General features: G+C 37.5%; 1 protein-coding gene across 1 annotated transcript in view; it reads left to right on the top strand.

The window, feature by feature from the left end:
* The window catches only part of INTS8 (integrator complex subunit 8), a 47,713-nt gene that overhangs the window by 26,856 nt on the left and 2,751 nt on the right, over nt 1–18,106 (top strand). Inside the window, exons 15-26 of the mRNA XM_082601216.1 lie at nt 169–370; nt 4,197–4,318; nt 8,373–8,557; nt 8,993–9,026; nt 9,681–9,737; nt 9,828–9,889; nt 12,331–12,449; nt 13,840–13,943; nt 14,963–15,013; nt 16,834–16,907; nt 16,987–17,051; nt 17,216–17,259. Coding sequence (XP_082457342.1) covers nt 169–370; nt 4,197–4,318; nt 8,373–8,557; nt 8,993–9,026; nt 9,681–9,737; nt 9,828–9,889; nt 12,331–12,449; nt 13,840–13,943; nt 14,963–15,013; nt 16,834–16,907; nt 16,987–17,051; nt 17,216–17,259 — 1,119 coding nt within the window. The remainder of the gene's footprint in view (nt 1–168; nt 371–4,196; nt 4,319–8,372; nt 8,558–8,992; nt 9,027–9,680; nt 9,738–9,827; nt 9,890–12,330; nt 12,450–13,839; nt 13,944–14,962; nt 15,014–16,833; nt 16,908–16,986; nt 17,052–17,215; nt 17,260–18,106) is intronic.

Below are 18,106 nucleotides of genomic sequence, written 5' to 3'. Positions count from 1 at the left end.
AACAATGCAGAGATGATAAAAAGATGATAGTCTAGCCTCACTCCCAAAGATAACCAGTGTTAACCATTTAAATTAATTCTTCTCCTCTTTGTTCTGTACTTATAAAGACGTTATTTTTTGACTCCAGAGGAAAGGTGATCCAGGCTATTCTGCTGTTTCTTTTTATAGGACTTTTCCCATGCTAAACAGCTATTTGCTGCTTGTTTGGAGTTGGTGACAGAATTCTCACCAAAACTTCGTCAGGTCATGCTGAATGAGATGCTGCTTTTGGATATTCATACACATGAAGCTGGAACAGGGCAGTCTGGAGAGAGACCGCCTTCTGATCTTATTAGTAGGGTGCGAGGATATCTGGAAATGAGGCTTCCTGGTAAGACTTTTTCACAAAGCCAAATTTCAGAAATTTAGTACTCAAGTAACTGGGGAATATTCTAAAAGAATATTTACGGGACTTTTTACCATGCATGAAAAAGTTATTTGTCTTTTAAAATAGAATTCAGATGTGGAGTTCACTTGAAAACATTGGGGAAAATGTAGGAAATTATTAATTTCCTAGGATTGCCATAAATAAGTAACAGAAATTTATTTATTTATTTATTTAAAATTTATTTATTTATTTTTGGCTGCTTTGGATCTTTATTGCTGCAGAAATTAATTTTTTCATGGTTTTGGAGATGAGATGTCTGAAATCAAGGGGTCTGCAGGGCTACACTCCCTTTGAAGGCTCTAGAGAAGGATCCTTCCTTGCTTCTCCCTAGCCTCTGGTGGCTCCCAGCAGCCTTTGGTGTTCCTGGGCTTGCAGCTGCATCACTCCAGTCTTTCCCTGTTTCGTGTGTGTGTGTGTGTGTGTGTGTGTGTGTGTGTGTGTGTGTGTGTGTGTGTGTGTGTGTGTGTGTGTGTGTGTGTGTGTGTGTGTGTGTGTGTGTGTGTGTGTGTGTGTGTGTGTGTGTGTGTGTGTGTGTGTGTGTGTGTGTGTGTGTGTGTGTGTGTGTGTCCCGCCCCCGTCCGTCCATATCCTCTCCTCTTGTAAGGGCACAAGTCCTTGGATTTAGGGTCTACCCTAATTCAGTATGACGTCATTTTAACTAACCACATCTGCAAAGACCCTGTTTCCAAGTAAGATCACCTTCTGAGGTTTCAGGTGTACATGACTTTTTAGGGGACAGCATTCAACACACTATAAAAACTATATTGCAATTTTAAGATATTATGTTAAAAGATTCAAAATGTCCTTGAAGCTGCATGTTGAAGGCTTATTTCCTCATAGCTGCCATAGACAGCCCTCAGCATGATTGCCTGTGGGTCAGGAAGTCACTTGTGGTCACTTTAGGAACAGATTTTGACTGTTCAGGTCTAAATGTAAAGATCTTACTATGAAAAGAAGCTTATCTTAAGAATTTTTTTTATCATAAGAATTATCATCTGTTACATATAATCTTGCTTAGTTAAAGCAGTTTCTTACTTTTACATGTTTTAATAATTTTAGAGCATTTCAATCATACTGTACACATTTAATACTGTAAATAGTAAAATTGAAGTGTAAAGCAAGGTCCTAATAATGTGCCCAAACAAATGGCTGCTGGCCCTCTCGGGTCTTTTGAATTAATTTAGTTGTTATAACATTGTGATTTCTTGAAGAAATTACAACTTTTTAGCACTCTATAGATAGAATACCTTTGAGTTTTAATGCATCAGTGCCCTTCAGTATCACAATAAAAATTGATCTAATTAATATATACTAATTGTCAACAGAGTGTTTTCTAAAACTCTTTTTCTTTCCTTTTTCTTTTCGGGCCTTGCTGTGTGGCTTGTGGGATCTTAGTTCCCCTACCAGGGATCGAACCTGGGCCCTCAGCAGCAAAAGCACAGAGTCCTAAACATTGGACTGCCAGGGAATTCCCCAGAGTGTTTTCTTTTTTTTTTTTTTTTTTTTTTTTTTGCGGTACGCGGGCCTCTCACTGTTGTGGCCTCTCCCATTGCGGAGCACGGGCTCCGGATGCCCAGGCTCAGCGGCCATAGCTCACAGGCCCAGCCGCTCCGTGACATGTGGGATCTTCCCAGACCGGGGCATGAACCCGTGTCCCCTGCATCGGCAGGCAGACTCTCAACCACAGCACCACCAGGGAATCCCAGTGTTTTCTTTTTAAAGGTTGAAGATTGGTTCTCTAAAATGAAAAGCAAAAAGAATTTAAAAAACCCTAACATTTATTGAGTGCTAACTACATGTCAGACATTCTTCTGAGAGCTTAGGTGCATAACTGATTTAGTCCTCGCAGCAGCTTCATGAAGTAGCTTCTTATTTAATTATCCTCGTTTTGTAAATCAAGAAACTAAGGTTAAAGAATTTGGCTGAAGTCATGAAGTAAGAGACGGAACTGTGTTTTGAACTCATCAGGCCAACTTAAGCCTGTGCTTTTACTCTTTGAAATGGTTGGAAATGCCTTCAAATAATTATAGTCTCTTTGTACTACCTTTTTGGCATTTGAGTAGTTTGGAGTTCATTTCACTTTTTCCTCCCTCTCTCCCTCCCTCCCTCCCTCCCTCCCTCCCTCCATTCTTCCTTCTCTCCCCTAACTTACTGAATGTTCATCTATTTGTCCCATAGTTTGTGTTATAAGCAGTGTTTGAAATGAGAAGGAAAGGAGGTACTGTTAGGAAGAACAAGAAAGAAAACGTTTGAACCCCACTCTCTAGATGCTGATTCTTCTTTAAGAACCGTTGTGGACTCACTAATGAGAGATGCCCAGTGAATAAAGGATGCCTTGGAGCCAAACGCTGTCTGGGCTTCCTTTGGCAAAGTGTATGGTGCACAATGCACAGTGACATATTGTATACTGGGATATTAAATTTACTTCTATCTTCACTCCATCTTTAAGAAGATGATGCAAATAATGTATTTTTACTTAATTTTGGTGTGTTCCTGTGCCTCTTTTTTGTCGTCTCCAGTCGCTTTTTGGGATAAAGTAAGATACAAACAAATAGCCACAGGCAAAGACTTTTTAGAAAGACTGAAAAATATAGGTACTAAAGAAGTTTAATAGCTCCCCCCATTTTAAGTTTTAACATTGTTATTTAGTATTCCTTGGGTTTCTTTTCCTCTTTCTTGAAATACATTAAAACCTGAGTATTATATACTTTGAGCTACAAAAATTCACAATGTATTGAATATTAAGGTATATTTAATAATTATTTATTTCAAAGGAAATAGTGGTCAAACAATTCTGAGTGATTTTTTTCCCTCATATCTTTTTATTTAAAATTGTTACAGGTATAGTATGTATTTTTTGAATGAGTGAATGATTTGTCTCTTATGAATATTTATCATGTTTTAATCAGGAAAAATTATTTAAAAATGAAAAACATGTTAACATGGATTTATTACAGCCTTAAACGTGGTTTACCTATTTCTGTGCTCTAAATAGCTAGAAGTGTATACCATACCATTATATGTTTGTTTTGTTTGTGTGGTTCTTCTCTGCTCATTTATTTATTTATTTTTGGCTGCGTCGGGTCTTAGTTGCAGCCCGTAGGCTTCTCTCTAGTTGCAGCGTGTGAGCTCCACAGCTCGTGGACACTGTAGTTGCAGCACGCAGGCTCTCTAGTTGTGGCCCGCATGCTCAGTAGTAGCAGCATGTGGGCTTAGTTGCCCCCGTGGCATGTGGGACCTTAGTTCCCTGACCAGGGATCGAACCCGCGTCCCCTGTATTGGAAGGCGGATTCTTAACCACTGGACCACCAGGGAAGTCCCTCTCTGCTCATTTAAATTATAAATTTGTAGAGGCTGGGTACCAACTCCTAGACTTCCACAGTAGAGTATTAGGCATCTTAAGGTGTTCTTAGTAGAGAATTTTGTTGATTAATAGTGGGGACTGTGGCAACCTGTTATTGGGAAACCTTAAACTTTCTAGAGAAAAGTATAAAATATTAGTGTTTTTCTATTTTTTCATCTGTAACTATTGTTTTTAATTTGTTCAGCTGGAATCTGAGCAACTATTTGCTTTGTTATGTATTGATTGATTGATTGCCACAGCGCGCTGCACGGCTTGCACGATCTCAGTTCCCTTACCAGGGATCAAACCTGCACCCTCTGCAGTGAAGGCACAGGATCGTAACCACTGGACTGCCAGGGAAGTCCCATGCTTTGTTCTTTTAATGTTATGTTGGCAACTCCAACTACTTTCTTCTTTGTTTTTCAGATATTCCTCTTCGTCAAGTTATTGCCGAGGAGTGTGTTGCTTTTATGTTAAACTGGAGGGAAAATGAATACCTTACCCTGCAAGTTCCTGCATTTCTGCTTCAGAGTAATCCATATGTAAAGGTAATTCATGTTTAATCTAAATAAAAGGATTATTAGAGTGGGATTATTGTGGGTAGCTCGTTGCTTAGTATTGTGACAGTGCAGTTTCTTTAGATCTGTACTACTTAGGGAGCTTGTCCAGTTTCTAAGATTCCGTCTAAGTTTGGACAAATGCTTGTTGGTTTGTAGGTAAAAGTATAGTTTTTGATAATTCAGGTACTTGAGTTTGCCCTCTCTAATATTTTTTTCTTCTACCCTATAGTTATGAGAATACAAGCAAAAATTATTTCGTTAATAGACAACATTTTGGTATAATCCTAAACTAGTGAGAAGTTAGTCAGCTTTTCTTGCTTTGATTGATATAGTCAAACCCCGGTTTCAGCTCTGGAATACCCGGGTCTAGCTGGGTTGAACTGGGGGGGCCGTTAGGGATGAGCTGCACCCATTTTCCATTTGAGCACCTTACCCTTCTTCAAAGCCTATTAAACTCTCTAAGTTGATACCTGATTCTTATTAGGGTACATGTTTGTTATTAGTGATTATTTCCATATGAAACAGTTCATTCAGTGAATTGATGGTATGTTGTTTGTTTATTCTCCTTTCTTAATTACACCTGTCCTGCACGACTGAAAATGCTTCTGGGTGAAGAAAACATCAAAAATAAAGAGAGACAGGAGGTCTTCTCTAAGATTCTTTCTTTCATGTGTTAATATTATGTTTACCCTGAATAAGCAGTGAACTTTTCTCCCTTTCTGGGCTTGTAGTTAAAAAAAAAAAAAAAAAAAACATTTCATGATTTGCCACTTTTTTTATATATGTTTGGTCCTTCAGATTTCCTTACTCTTTTCTTAATGCTTGTGTTACCTATTGTTCTTACCTGCAGTCATCTCATCTTCAGTACACAGTCCCTTAAATGGATGGTTATCTGGCAACCTTGCAACACTGTACCAGTTTTTACATTTGCCTTTGGTAATTTGTTTCTTCCTCCTTATTTCATGTATGGCCTTTAAAAAACTGAGCTCATTTCACTTCAACCCTTTGAAGACTTACTGATTTCTTTTGTTTTTTTCCTCCTTTTTGTTTTCTTTATGGTCATTCATAAAAGTTTATTGTCATGCTTGAGTCATCCTTTTCTTTGGAATTTCAGACATTGGATTACATCTGTTTTTTTAGTGAACTTTCTGAGATAGGAGTTCCTAATATCTAGGGTATTTGTCTGATTATGCCCAGCAGTCTCTTGTCTTTAGTAAACTCTCAGATGAGACGACCGTTTCGTTTCAAGATTATCATTTCCACTTAGAACGGTAGCTCGTTGCTTAGTATTGTGACAGTGCAGTGGCTTTTCTCTTTGCTTCTCTTAGCTGTGAATTCTGTGGAGCTGTGCACCAGGAAGGCTGGGCTCCTGTTTGAGGGCCTGCAGTGTGGCAGGGCACGGGGTATTGTGTTGTAGGTTGCCTAACCTTGGACTAGGTTAGCTCACTGCTTCCTGCACTTCCCCTTGATCTGGCCACAGAGGAGGAAGGGTATGAGGTGACCTTGCTGCACGGGCCACTGAGGCATCTCATCATCTCATCTGGATTAGGGTTTTGTGTGTCTCCTTCCCTAGTTGGCCCCTTGTTCCCTTGTTAATGTAGAGGAGAAAGTAATGAGATTAAGAAGTCTAGAGTTAAGGGATCAGGTATTAAAAATTAGACAATTTAGAGCAGCTTTCAAACATTGAATTTGGTGTGGAATATATATATATATACAGATGCATAAGGAAGAGTCTGGAAGGATATTAATACTCATTATCCCTGGGTAGTGAAATATTAAGTGATTTTTAATCAATTTTATTTTCCATTCTCTTAGGAATGGAAAAAGGAAAGGGAAAAATCTTACGCATGTGACTAAATATGACCTTCTGAAATAAGAATAACAGTCCAGCCTCTCCCTTGGATCAGTATGGGAGGTAGTGTAGTATATTGGAAAATGTACAGCATTTATGGGCGCTTGGATTATAAGAGACTAGCTAGTGGGAGGAGGAGAGGTTGGCGCTAACAGTCATGCTGGTATAAGACAAAGACCATGGCTTTTGCCATGGCCTGCAAGGCCGTTTAAGGTGTGGGAGCTTCTCCTCCCTCCCTGTCATGCCAGCTCTGTCTGTGGTGCCAGAGCGCTCACAGCCCTTGTACACACAGTGCTTTCTCAGGCTTCCGCACTTCTGTGTCTTCATTTGGCCGAGATGCTCTTCCCACTTTTGCCTGTTTGTGTAGTTTCTTTGAAGCTTTCCATAATTCTTTTCTTCACAAACTTGCTGTTCTTGTTACTTCTGTACTGCTGTACTGTGGACATATTTCTTTTGTTGCACTTACACCGTATAGTAAATTATTTGTTCACCTGTCTGTCTTCCCTGTAAAACAGTGAGCTTCTTGAGGACAGTTAATTTTCATATTTTCAGTGCTTTGCTTGATACCCAGCACATAGGAGATGCTCAAGAATGTTTGTGGAATTCAATTGACTTGGGGCCTAATACCTCTGAAAATTCTTATTTTTAAGTGAATTTACTTGCTTAATGTAGTAACCTTCAGCCAAGCATGTGATCTCTGACAACAGAAAATGAAATTGAGAACTGCAGTAAATAACTTGTGTATACTGTGATCCTAGTTGTTGGAGAAGAGTATGTGCAGTAGGCATGCAGGATGAAATGTTCTCCTAGATCAGAGACCCTTGATTTCCATTCACATAGCATAGCTAGGGTTTTTTTTTTTTTTGCGGTACGCGTACGCGGGCCTCTCACTGTTGTGGCCTCTCCGGTTGCGGAGCACAGGCTCCGGACGCACAGGCTCAGCGGCCGTGGCTCACGGGCCTAGCCGCTCCACGGCATGTGGGATCTTCCCGGACCGGGGCACGAACCTGTGTCCCCTGCATCGGCAGGCGGACTCTCAACCACTGCGCCACCAGGGAAGCCCCTATAGCTGGGGTTTTTAACACCATTTTCACTAGCTTTAGGAAGCACCAGAATTCTTGTAAATTAAGTCAACTGTTCAGGTATTTATTGAACTGTACTTTCAACTTTTCTATGTTTGAAATTTGGGGGAAAAGCACTATTTTCACCTTTGTCATAATCCTGCCTCTTTCTTTAAGCAGTGGGACCCCACTATGAACCTTTTCTAGGTCCAGTCAGGAAACTGGGGATTCCTGATGGACGTGAATTATCCCTGGCTACTTTACCCTCTAAGGAGAAATGATGTATAAGAATTACTAAAAACAAAGGGTAGAGGGGCTCTCTCTTGCTTAAATTATAGAGAGAAAGACGTGCTGGATTTGGCATATAAGCCTATTTCTTTCTCTACATTTTGGGCCTGTCTTTTCTGTGCCTTTTGCTTTCAGCCCTTCCATTCTTTATTTCTGGGTCCTTCCTACACCCTTGGTCCTGAAGGCTCCCTTTATTCAGATCAGTCACTTTCAGTAGTCTGTCCTTCCTTAATTCTACCTCCTCACACAGCAGTAGCTCCATCCCCAGTTGCTATCATTTTTCTTAGAGAAAAGTTGCTCTAGATCTTGTTCCTTTATTCTGCCAACTTCAATGTCCATATTTTTTCCTCATTTTTTTCATTAAAATTAAAAAAAATTGTGTGTGTGAGTGAAATTTAACCCCTATTTTAGTCTCATCTCTGGGCTTTTACAGTTAACGTTGTAGTGTATATGTTCCATTACGGGCTTTTTTTTTTTTTTTTTTTAAGGTGGGATCATACTATGTGTATTTAGCAGTTTTGTTTTTTCCCACTTAATAGATCATATACCTCTTTGCATTGTCTCATTTTCTTCTCATTAGACTATAATTGTTTAGAAACAAGGAGGTTTATAATGTGGTGGGACCAGAGGATTCCCTTCCCAGATCGGATTCAGATCTGTCAGTAGACAGTGAGCTCTTAATTCCTCAGTGGTTGAATAGAAAGCACAGCATAAGATACCTGTGCTTCGTGTGTGTGGGCAGTTATTTATCTTTCTTCAAATGTTCCTCAATAATAGAAATAGCATGTATGACATTACAGATTATCTTTTGTGTATTTTCTGTGTGTTTTTCATGTTATAGCTTGGACAGCTTTTAGCAGCTACATGCAAAGAACTTCCAGGCCCTAAAGAAAGTAGACGGACTGCTAAAGACCTTTGGGAAGTTGTTGTTCAGATCTGTAGTGTGTCCAGTCAACACAAACGAGGAAATGATGGCAGAATTAGTTTAATAAAGCAGAGGGAGTCTACATTAGGTATAATGTATCGGTATGTTTCTATCAGTTTGTTTTTTTAGTTATTTATTTATACTATTTGTACTGTTGTAAGAACGGAATCCTTGTGTATCATAAAGATGGGCCGTGTAAGAATTCTGTGGTGCTCATCTCCAGTGGACTTGTCTGATATGGCCACCTTAGGAAATACCTTGTTTATATGTTACTTTAAGAGACTACTTATTAATCATTTAATATAATCAAACCTGAGTTCAAAGTCAGCAGTTTTGGTTGGATGGTACTGAAGATGTCACATGTGATTAAAACAGGAAAGATGTTTTATTAGGTTAGTACGACAGTAGAATATTATACTCTTTTATACATGCAGGACTGCAAAGTTAGGAATAAACCTTCACGTATAATTTACTTTCTTGTTTTTATTTTTAATTTCTGATATTAAATGCATGTACATAATTTGTGTTTTTTGTAGGAGTGAACTGCTTTCTTTTATCAAAAAATTACGGGTAAGCTTTATAAAAATTGATCTAATTACTATTGCTGATTTCTGTAGCATATGACAAAAAAATATTGAGTGTTTAAATGCTGATTATTTAAGTAATCTGTTAATGTGCTTTTTATCTTCAGTGATCACTTTTTTGAGGATGGGATAGTCTGAATGGAGAAGTTTGTTTTGCATTTACCTTACCATGTTTTAGTGAATAGAACGGGTGTTTTTTAAACTGTAAAGAATTCTTCATAATAGGGCTAGATGGGTGAAGCCTAACTTTAATTTTTCTTGATAGGATTAACGTCATATTTATTTACTGGACATAGATTCCACTCTTTAAATTCCATCCTTTATTATTTTAAGGAATAAAAAGTCAATTTTTTCTAGAGGTAGCTGGAAGTACTAGTTGGAAAGAGGTCTGCTTACTCAATTTCAAAAGACGTGAGGACAGACACCTAAATTTGGTCATTTCTGTGTAAATTGTGTGTTGTCATTTCTCTCATGAGATTAAAAATAAAGTTGATCTTTAGTGTGCTGTAAACTAAAGCAGGTGGTAATTTTCAAACCCGTAAGAACCTTTTGAAGGAAAATACTTGGTATCCTTGAGGTTGATGGGAGAAATACTAAAATATATATAATATTTAAGGATTCTATGTTTTCTTTCTCATAGGAACCGTTGGTTTTGACTATTATTTTATCACTCTTTGTGAAACTTCACAATGTTCGGGTAAGTATTTTATAATTTCATCTAAAAAATCGTTGGAAGAAATTTCCTTTTAAATCATGCTTTTTTTTTTTTTTTTTTTTTTTAAATAAGGAGGACATTGTGAATGATATTACAGCTGAACACATTTCTATCTGGCCCTCCTCCATCCCCAAGTAAGAAGTATTATAGCTTACATTTTATTAAATTGTTTATATATTTAGAAACCATCCTGACTGATATAGATAACCTTGAATAATTTGATTAAAAGGCTGCAATTTGTTAGGACTCTATAGCCAACTTCATGTTTCTCTATTAACAGTAATAATCTTCCTAAAAATTATGGATAAGGCATAACTAAGTAAGATCTAAGGTATACTAGCCTTAAGTAGAGCGTAGACAGTCTCTCAGTAGTCCTGATTCCTTGTCAGTGGTAGAATTAGAAAATTGAGGCTAATGAAAGAATGACTTTCTATCAGGTTTTTCTAACAGTGATTGTCAGAGGTTCCCAACCTTTTTAGTTGCCTTAAGAAGTTCTTTCAGTAATTTAAGAAATCTTCTTTCTTAACTTTCATCACCTGAGAATCACAGTAAGAGGCTAGGGGAATTTTGTGGGGGGAAGAAGAAAAGGTTCCTTTTCTGGAAGAAGCAACCATTTATATTTTTCTCTTCCCACACATAGCAACTTCTCATTCAGGAGAGTCCATTTGTTTCCTCTCAAAAGTTACTTTTCCTTTTCTCCCTTCCCCGCCAATCATCTTCTTTGTGCCTGAAGGGCAGATCTAGGCCTTATTTTATTGCTTTTAGTGGCATTTTTGAAGAAGAAAAGATTGTAGTAGGTAGGTAAGCAGGCAGTAGAATGAGAGCAATTTGCTTCCGTCTCAGTCTTAGAGATTGGAAGCCGTTCTCTCTCTGACAGGGATTCGGAGAGTCTAAAGTTGGGTGAGTGACCCTTCCCTCCGCTTATGAGCCTTAGTTCCCACAGAAGCACTATGCTTCCTGAAGCAAATAACTGCAGATTTTTACATAAAATTTGGTATATTAGATAGCAATCCAAGAATCAGGTAAAGGTCATTTTGCCTTTTTAATTGATGGTTGTAATACCTCTTTGGTGTTACTTCTTTGGCCTAAGTTTAGACTGTAAACTAATGATTGATTTTTTTCAGTGTGTGTTTATAAATGGGGCAAAAGAATGGTTTATCATAGAGGTTCTGAGCCAGACTCAGAGAAATTGAGTCCCAGCCTCTCCACTTCTCAGGTATATGACCTTGGGTTAGTTGCTTTCTGTGCCAGTTTCCTCATCTGTAAAACGGGTATAAGAATAGTACCTACCTTGTGAGGATTAAATAATAAACTTTCTAAGCTAGGTGTTTAGAATAAGGGCTGCCACGTAGTAGGCTTAACTATTACTTTCATGATAAAATTACTTTAATGTAAATTAACCCAGAGAAAATAAAATGTGACTAAATGTTTGACCAGAAAAGATATTTCTCTTGAGCAGAGGAGGAGTCTTTATTGACTCCAAGAATAGTGTGAGGATGGCATGGATTAAGTGTTACTATTTTAAAATTGATGGTTTGATATGTAGATAGAATTCTTAGACTTAACATTTTATAATTTCTAGGAAACATAAACCAGTGTAACTCATTTAAATAATTGTAAATAAATTAGTTGTAAATCAACAGTTGGGTATTTACTGATGGCACCGCAATACTTTCCCACTGTACTGGGAACAGTGGTGAGTTATGGTAAAATCTATCCCCTCAGGGCAACAGGAGTACTTTGTCCAACCTTGTTAGATGATAGAGCCAGGACTTGAACCTCCGTGTGTTTCTGAAGCCGAAGCTTGTTCTCCCCCGCTGGGTCTCACTGTAGGGGCTGTCAGCGTGTTTCTTGGGTGCTGGCTTGGCTTTATTCTCACAGTTCCACCTCCTAATTCTGCATCTCAGAACTTCCAGGCTTAACTAGGCTCAGAACAGCTGGCCCCCTTCCGTACTCTTTTTTCGATTCTTCATTGCTTGCAAATGAGCTGCAGTGATACCCTTGCCACGGCTCGCCCCAACCCGGTGAAACATCTAATCCAGAGGAGTTAGTTAACCCTTACAAGAAGCCACAAGGTGAATTTAAGGCCATGTAGCAGTATTGTTAGGGTTTGAGCCCTTGTTTTCTGTAGTTTCCTCTAGATAACAGAACTTAAAAGAATTTAAGAACTTAACAGAATTTTCATTTGGAAAATTTTTATGAGTCTGTCTCTTTATAATTTTGTTGCCTGTAAATTGTGCATAAAAAGTGGAGACAGGGTTTTATCCTATGACCTTTTTTGTGCTTTATATTGTCGAATATTTAAAGATACTTTTTAGAGTGGCCTTCTTTGGCATTTTGGGAAAATAAAGGAAACAAAAATCAGATTGTTTTCAGCCCCTTATAAGAAGTTAGCTGATCACACTTCCTCAGATTTAGTTGTTTTGATAGTTTTAAAATATTTACTCCTAGTAATATTTAGCATTGTATTTATGATCACCTAAATTTTGACTAAGTCTTTGTTTTTAATAAATGTGTGTATGGAATTTGAAGTTGATTCTTAAAATAGAGATTATGTTTATTGTCTTTCATATAGCCTCCAGTCCGTGGACTTTGAAGCCGTGGCTATCACAGTGAAAGAGCTAGTTCGGTATGCCCTCAGTATAAACCCAAACAACCATTCCTGGTTAATTATTCAGGCAGACATTTATTTTGGTAAGTGAGATGTATGGTTGCTTTGTGTTTTGTTTTCATAGCGATTTTAGAAGTGAAAATGAATATATTACACTTGTCATTACAATACTTTATTAAACTTAAGTCTTGTTTTTGACATTCTCTAACTCTTCTTCCTAGATAAAATTGAAAGTAACTGTTATTGTTATATGTATGCATTTTTCTGAACCTTTGATTCAGATGCTTTTAGTTTTATGTTGACTACTTTTTTTCTGTCTTGTTTTTTTTTTAATAGTAAATGGTCATCTAAAAAATTGGTAAGACATTCTTAAGGAAAGAGGTTAAAGTTTAGTTTATAAACTTGCTCTTTAAAGGTTCTAAAATATGTCCAGGCACTCTTGATAATTATTTGTGTTCTTGAAAATAGATTCCTAATTCCCCCCCCCCCCCACAGGTTGTATGTGATAGATTTTCCAACTTGATAGGGAATTTCTAATATTTCTATTACTATACAGATCAAATTAAAGTTCTGACTGGTGTCATTTCTGGATCATTTTTTTAGGAGTTGATTTTTTTAAAGAGAAAGTTCAAAATGTAAGAGTAGAGAGAATAGTGTAATGAATCCCCATGTATCTCCTGTGTCTGCCACCCAGCTTTTTTTTTTTTAAGTGACTTATTGCAAGCAGCCTTAAGTCATTTTTATTTTTTTCATTTTTTAAATTGAAGTATAGTTGATGTGCAAAATTACATAAGTTACAGGTTTACAACATAGTGGTTCACAGTTTTTAAAGGTTATATTCCATTGATAGTCACTACAAAATACTGGCTGTATTCCTTGTGTTGTACAATGTCCTTGTAGCTTATTTATTTTATAGATAATAGTTTGTTGCCACCCAGCTTTAACAGTAATTAACTCACGGCCGGTCTCATTTCACCTGTACCCTCACCTACATCATCCTGCTCTCTCCTGGATTATTTCTGAAATAAATACTTGCCAACTTTAATGCTCATTTTTACCCCAGCCCTGCAAATAATTTATTATCAGGTTCTTAATATCTTTATTCAGAATAGATTTTCTGATTCTAAACTGCCTCAGAAAAATAAGGTCTGTTTCTAGTATAGTCATTTGGGAAATAAATACCTCCAAATACTAAATTCTGTACCAGTAAGTTTGACAAGGAATCTGAGCTAAATATTTGGCAAATCAGTTTTAGAAGGAAAGACTCTATTATACAACTACTTTAAAGTGGTTGAAAAAAATAAAGCCAATTTTTCTCATTGTTGGCCTGGCTAAGTGTTATCCCTAGGTCTGTGGTTTGAATCTGCTTTTGTCAAACATGAAGTAATACCTGACTCTTCACAAAAGAGGCCCTATTTTTCCAGCTGTGTATTTAATGGCAGGTAATTCTTTATCCCTGTTTTCTATTTCAAGCAACAAATCAGTATTCGGCAGCTCTTCACTATTACCTCCAGGCAGGAGCTGTGTGTTCTGATTTCTTTAATAAGGCTGTGCCCCCAGATGTTTATACAGACCAGGTAGGTTGTTTTTGCGGGCTTGCCTGCTTCTTGTCTGTCTTTAAATGTTCTTCTTCCTGGGCCTCTTTTTGCATGAGCTTATTCATTTCCATGTATGTGGTGGTAACTCCCAAACTGATTGCTCTAGACCAGATTGCTCTCCATATTTCCAGTGCCCACGGCTATTGCTGCTTTGATTTCCCAAAAACACCTCAAACTCAACCTGTCCAAAACTGATTCAGCATCTTTTTTTTTTTTTTTAGTATTTATTTATTTATTTATTTATTTAGGCTGCTCCAGGTCTTAGTTGCGGCTTGCAGGCTCTTCGCTGCAGCATAAAGACTCTTAGTTGAGGCATGAGAACTCCTTCTTAGTTGGCAGCATGCGTGTGGGATATAGTTCCCTGACCAGGAATCGAACCCAGGCCCCCTGCATTGGGAGCACGGAGTCTTACCCACTGGACCACCAGGGAAGTCCTCTGATTCAGCGTCTTACTCTACCAGTCTCTCCTCCTGATGACCTTCCCACACCAAAACAAAAACAAAAACAGAAGACCCCACCGAAATAACAGTCACCTTTGTTTAGCCCTTTGAGTTGACCAAGCATAAATCCTGAGTGTCATCCTCTTTTCTTTACTAACCCTCCCACCAACATCCATTCAGCCTTCAAGGCATATTGATTCTGCCTCCTAAATCTCAAATTTTGTTAACTTTCTCTCAGTATGCATTACCCTTTCCTCTGGTTTAGGCCACCAATATCATAATTTAATAAACGGCATTTTAAAATATTTACAATGGTGGCTTTTGAAATAAGATGTAAAATTTTTTAATAACTAGATTTTTTTTAACTTAAAAGTTCTATTTTTTGGAGCAGTTTTAGATTCATAGCAAAACTGAGTGAAAAATACAGAGTTTTCATGTACCTCCTGTCCCCATACATGTACAGCCTACCTCACGATTGACATCCCACATCAGAGTGGTACATTTGTTACAATTGACATTAACTAGTTTTTGAAAGTAACCAGAATTTTGTTTTTGTAGGTAATAAAACGAATGATAAAGTGCTGTTCTTTGCTGAATTGCCACACACAGGTTAGTATATAATATTATGATGCTGGTCTGTTTTCATGAATATTAGAGTTTATAATACATATAAGGCATTGGACTGGGAAGTAGCTTTTATATTCCGTATCATAATTGCTTAAATTTATGGTATTTAAGAATTTGCATGTTCTTTAAATTTTTTTAAGTAGTTTACAGAATTTTAACTAAAATGAAAGTATGGGTTAGAAGACATTGGTCTTTGAACCTTATAAATAGAAAAAGCATTCTCAAGTATGTTTTCTTATATTTAAAAGTAGATATGTACATTAATCATTAGGGAAATGTAAGCACCACAATGAGATATCACTTCACACTCACAAGGAGGCTGTAACTGAAAGATAGTAACAAGTATTGGTGAAGATGTGGAGAAATTAGAACCCTCATGTGTTGCTGGTTGGAATATAAAATGGGGCAACCTCTTTGGAAAACAATTTGGTGCTTGCTCAAGAAGTTAAACATTGAATTACCTACCATATGACCCAGCAGTTTCACTCCTGGGTATATAACCAAGAAAACTGAAAATGTATGTCCACAGAAGAATTTGTACGTGAGATGTTTATAGCAGCATTATTCATAATAGCCAAAAAGTGGAAACAACCCAAATGTTCATCAGCTGATGAATAGATAAACAAGCTTTGGTGTGTGTGTGTGTATGTATACACACACACACACACACACACACACACACATACACACTGGAATATTATTCAGCCATAAAAAGGAGTGAAGTACTGATATATGCTACAACAGGGACGAATCCTGGAAGTTTTATGTTGAGTAAAAAAAAGCCAGATACCGGGCTTCCCCGGTGGCGCAGTGGTTGAGAGTCCGCCTGCCGATGCAGGGGACACGGGTTCGTGCCCCGGTCCGGGAAGATCTCACATGCCGCGGAGCGGCTGGGCCCGTGAGCCATGGCCACTGAGCCTGCGCATCCGGAGCCTGTGCTCCGCAATGGGAGAGGCCACGACAGTGAGAGGCCCGCGTACCGCAAAAAAAAAAAAAAAGCCAGATACAAAAGGCTTTGTATTGTATGATTTCATTCATTTGGAATGTCCAGAATAGGCAAATCTATAGAGTCAGAATGTAGATTAGTGGTTGCCAGAGACTGCGGGGTGGAGAGGTAGGGGAGGAATGGAGACTGACTACTAATGGGTATGGAGCTTTTTGTTTTTTTTGCAGGGGGTGGGTAATGAAATGTTTTAGACTTATAAGCGGTGATGGTTGTACAATTTTGTGAATAATCTAAAAACCACTGTATTTTATACTCTGAAAGTGTTTACATTATGGTATGTGAATAATAATCAATTTAGAAATCTTTAAATACTTAAAAAAGAGATCAGCATTATGACCTACATACATGACTGAAATGGATCTGTTTTCAGTGTTAAGCAGGCTGGCCTACATTTTGCCAAAATGAGCTTCTGTACTTGCCAGCTGTGAAAGGTTTAATTGGATCTTCTATATGTCCTTGAATGTTTGACACTTTTGTTTGGCAGTTTTCCATTCCCTTCAGTTTTCTAAACTGGCTTTTTGCCAGCTTCTCATTCAGATAAAGCTCAAAAAATTTATGGTTTAGGTCACAGGGGAAGAAAATGTTGGGCAGACAGACACTTGTGTAAGGGTTTTTTACAATTAAAATTGGATGGATTCCATACATATCAGCTGATCCGCTCAGCCTGATCTGCGAGGCCTCTTAAATTAAATAATATACTCTTGACATGAGAATCACTAAAAATTACTGCTCCAAGACCAGTAGTCATTGTTGATACTAGTTACATGAAACCATTTTCAATTCTTTTTTTATGTAGGTGGCAATTTTATGTCAGTTCCTCAGAGAGATTGACTACAAAACAGCCTTTAAATCACTGCAGGAACAAAACAGGTATGAATGGTTTTTGAAATAAAATGAAGTTGAAATTTTTCTGCTTAGAAAGAGGAAGTAACTGAGTTCTGTTTTTCAGTCATGATGCTATGGACTCCTACTATGACTACATATGGGATGTTACCATTTTGGAATACTTGACTTGTATCCTTCATCAACATTTGTGTGTGATGTTAGAACAATTCATTTCTGTAAATTAAAGAAGTATTTAATATTGTGTATTTTCTAAATAAAAAACAAAGAACAGTTGAGAATCTATCGTGATATCTAATAGTATCAAATTTATTATTCTTAACTAATTCATTTAGATCTTCATCACAAAAGAGGAGAAACAGATAAAAGACAAATTGCGGTAAGTTATTTTATGCCTTGATTCTTCAATGATGTGCTTAATTTCCCTAATACTAAACTATTTCCTGTTTCATACAGCATCAAAGTCCTTACAATGGCCTGCAAGGCCGCACGTGACTTGACCTCTAGCAATTCATTCGACTCTCCCTTGCTAACTTCTACACCAGTACCCCTACTGTTCTTTGAACATGCCAAGAACATTCACTACCGAATGGCCTGTGAAATTTTCTCTTTCAGGAACATTCTTTTAACTTCCCTCAGGTCTCTTCTCACATGTTACCTTCTTAAGAAGTAATTGTCCTTTCCTGACCATCTTATAAAATAGCAGTGTCTCTCCCCCTTTCCCTCCAACACTCTTATTCTCATTTCCCTTTTAAAACTTTTCTCCGTAGCACTTATCTACAACTGACATACTGTATATTTACTTATTTATTGGCTGTTTCCCCATGAGGGTAGGAATTGGTTGTGTCACAGTTGATACCTAGAATGGTGTCTGGCAAATAATAGATGCTCAGTAGTTACTTGATGGATGAATTATTTATTTAAATTTGACTTGTAAACCAAAACATTACAAATTCATGGTCATTTTTACAAGCCTAACATTTGCTGTGTCACTGTTACCATATATGTTTTCTCTTTGCTCTTTCACTCATTAATAAAAGAATACGCCATTTATTAAGTGTCCTTTAAAGCTTTGTACTTGGACTAAATTGTATGGCCATTATTTAGAGGAAACAGAATAACAACAGCATCTTTCAAAAAAAAAAAAGAGGAAAAAGAATATGGTGCCAGTTGCACTTAATTGGAGACTACTCATTCTCCCATTTCCAACTTATCCAGGGCTGGAA

The sequence above is a fragment of the Mesoplodon mirus genome (genome assembly GCF_964341445.2).
Source record: "Mesoplodon mirus genome assembly, chromosome: 16".
In the NCBI taxonomy this organism is placed as follows: Eukaryota; Metazoa; Chordata; class Mammalia; order Artiodactyla; family Ziphiidae; genus Mesoplodon; species Mesoplodon mirus.
The sequence above is the reverse complement of the archived record's forward strand: the minus strand, read 5'-3'. Positions and strand labels throughout refer to the sequence as shown.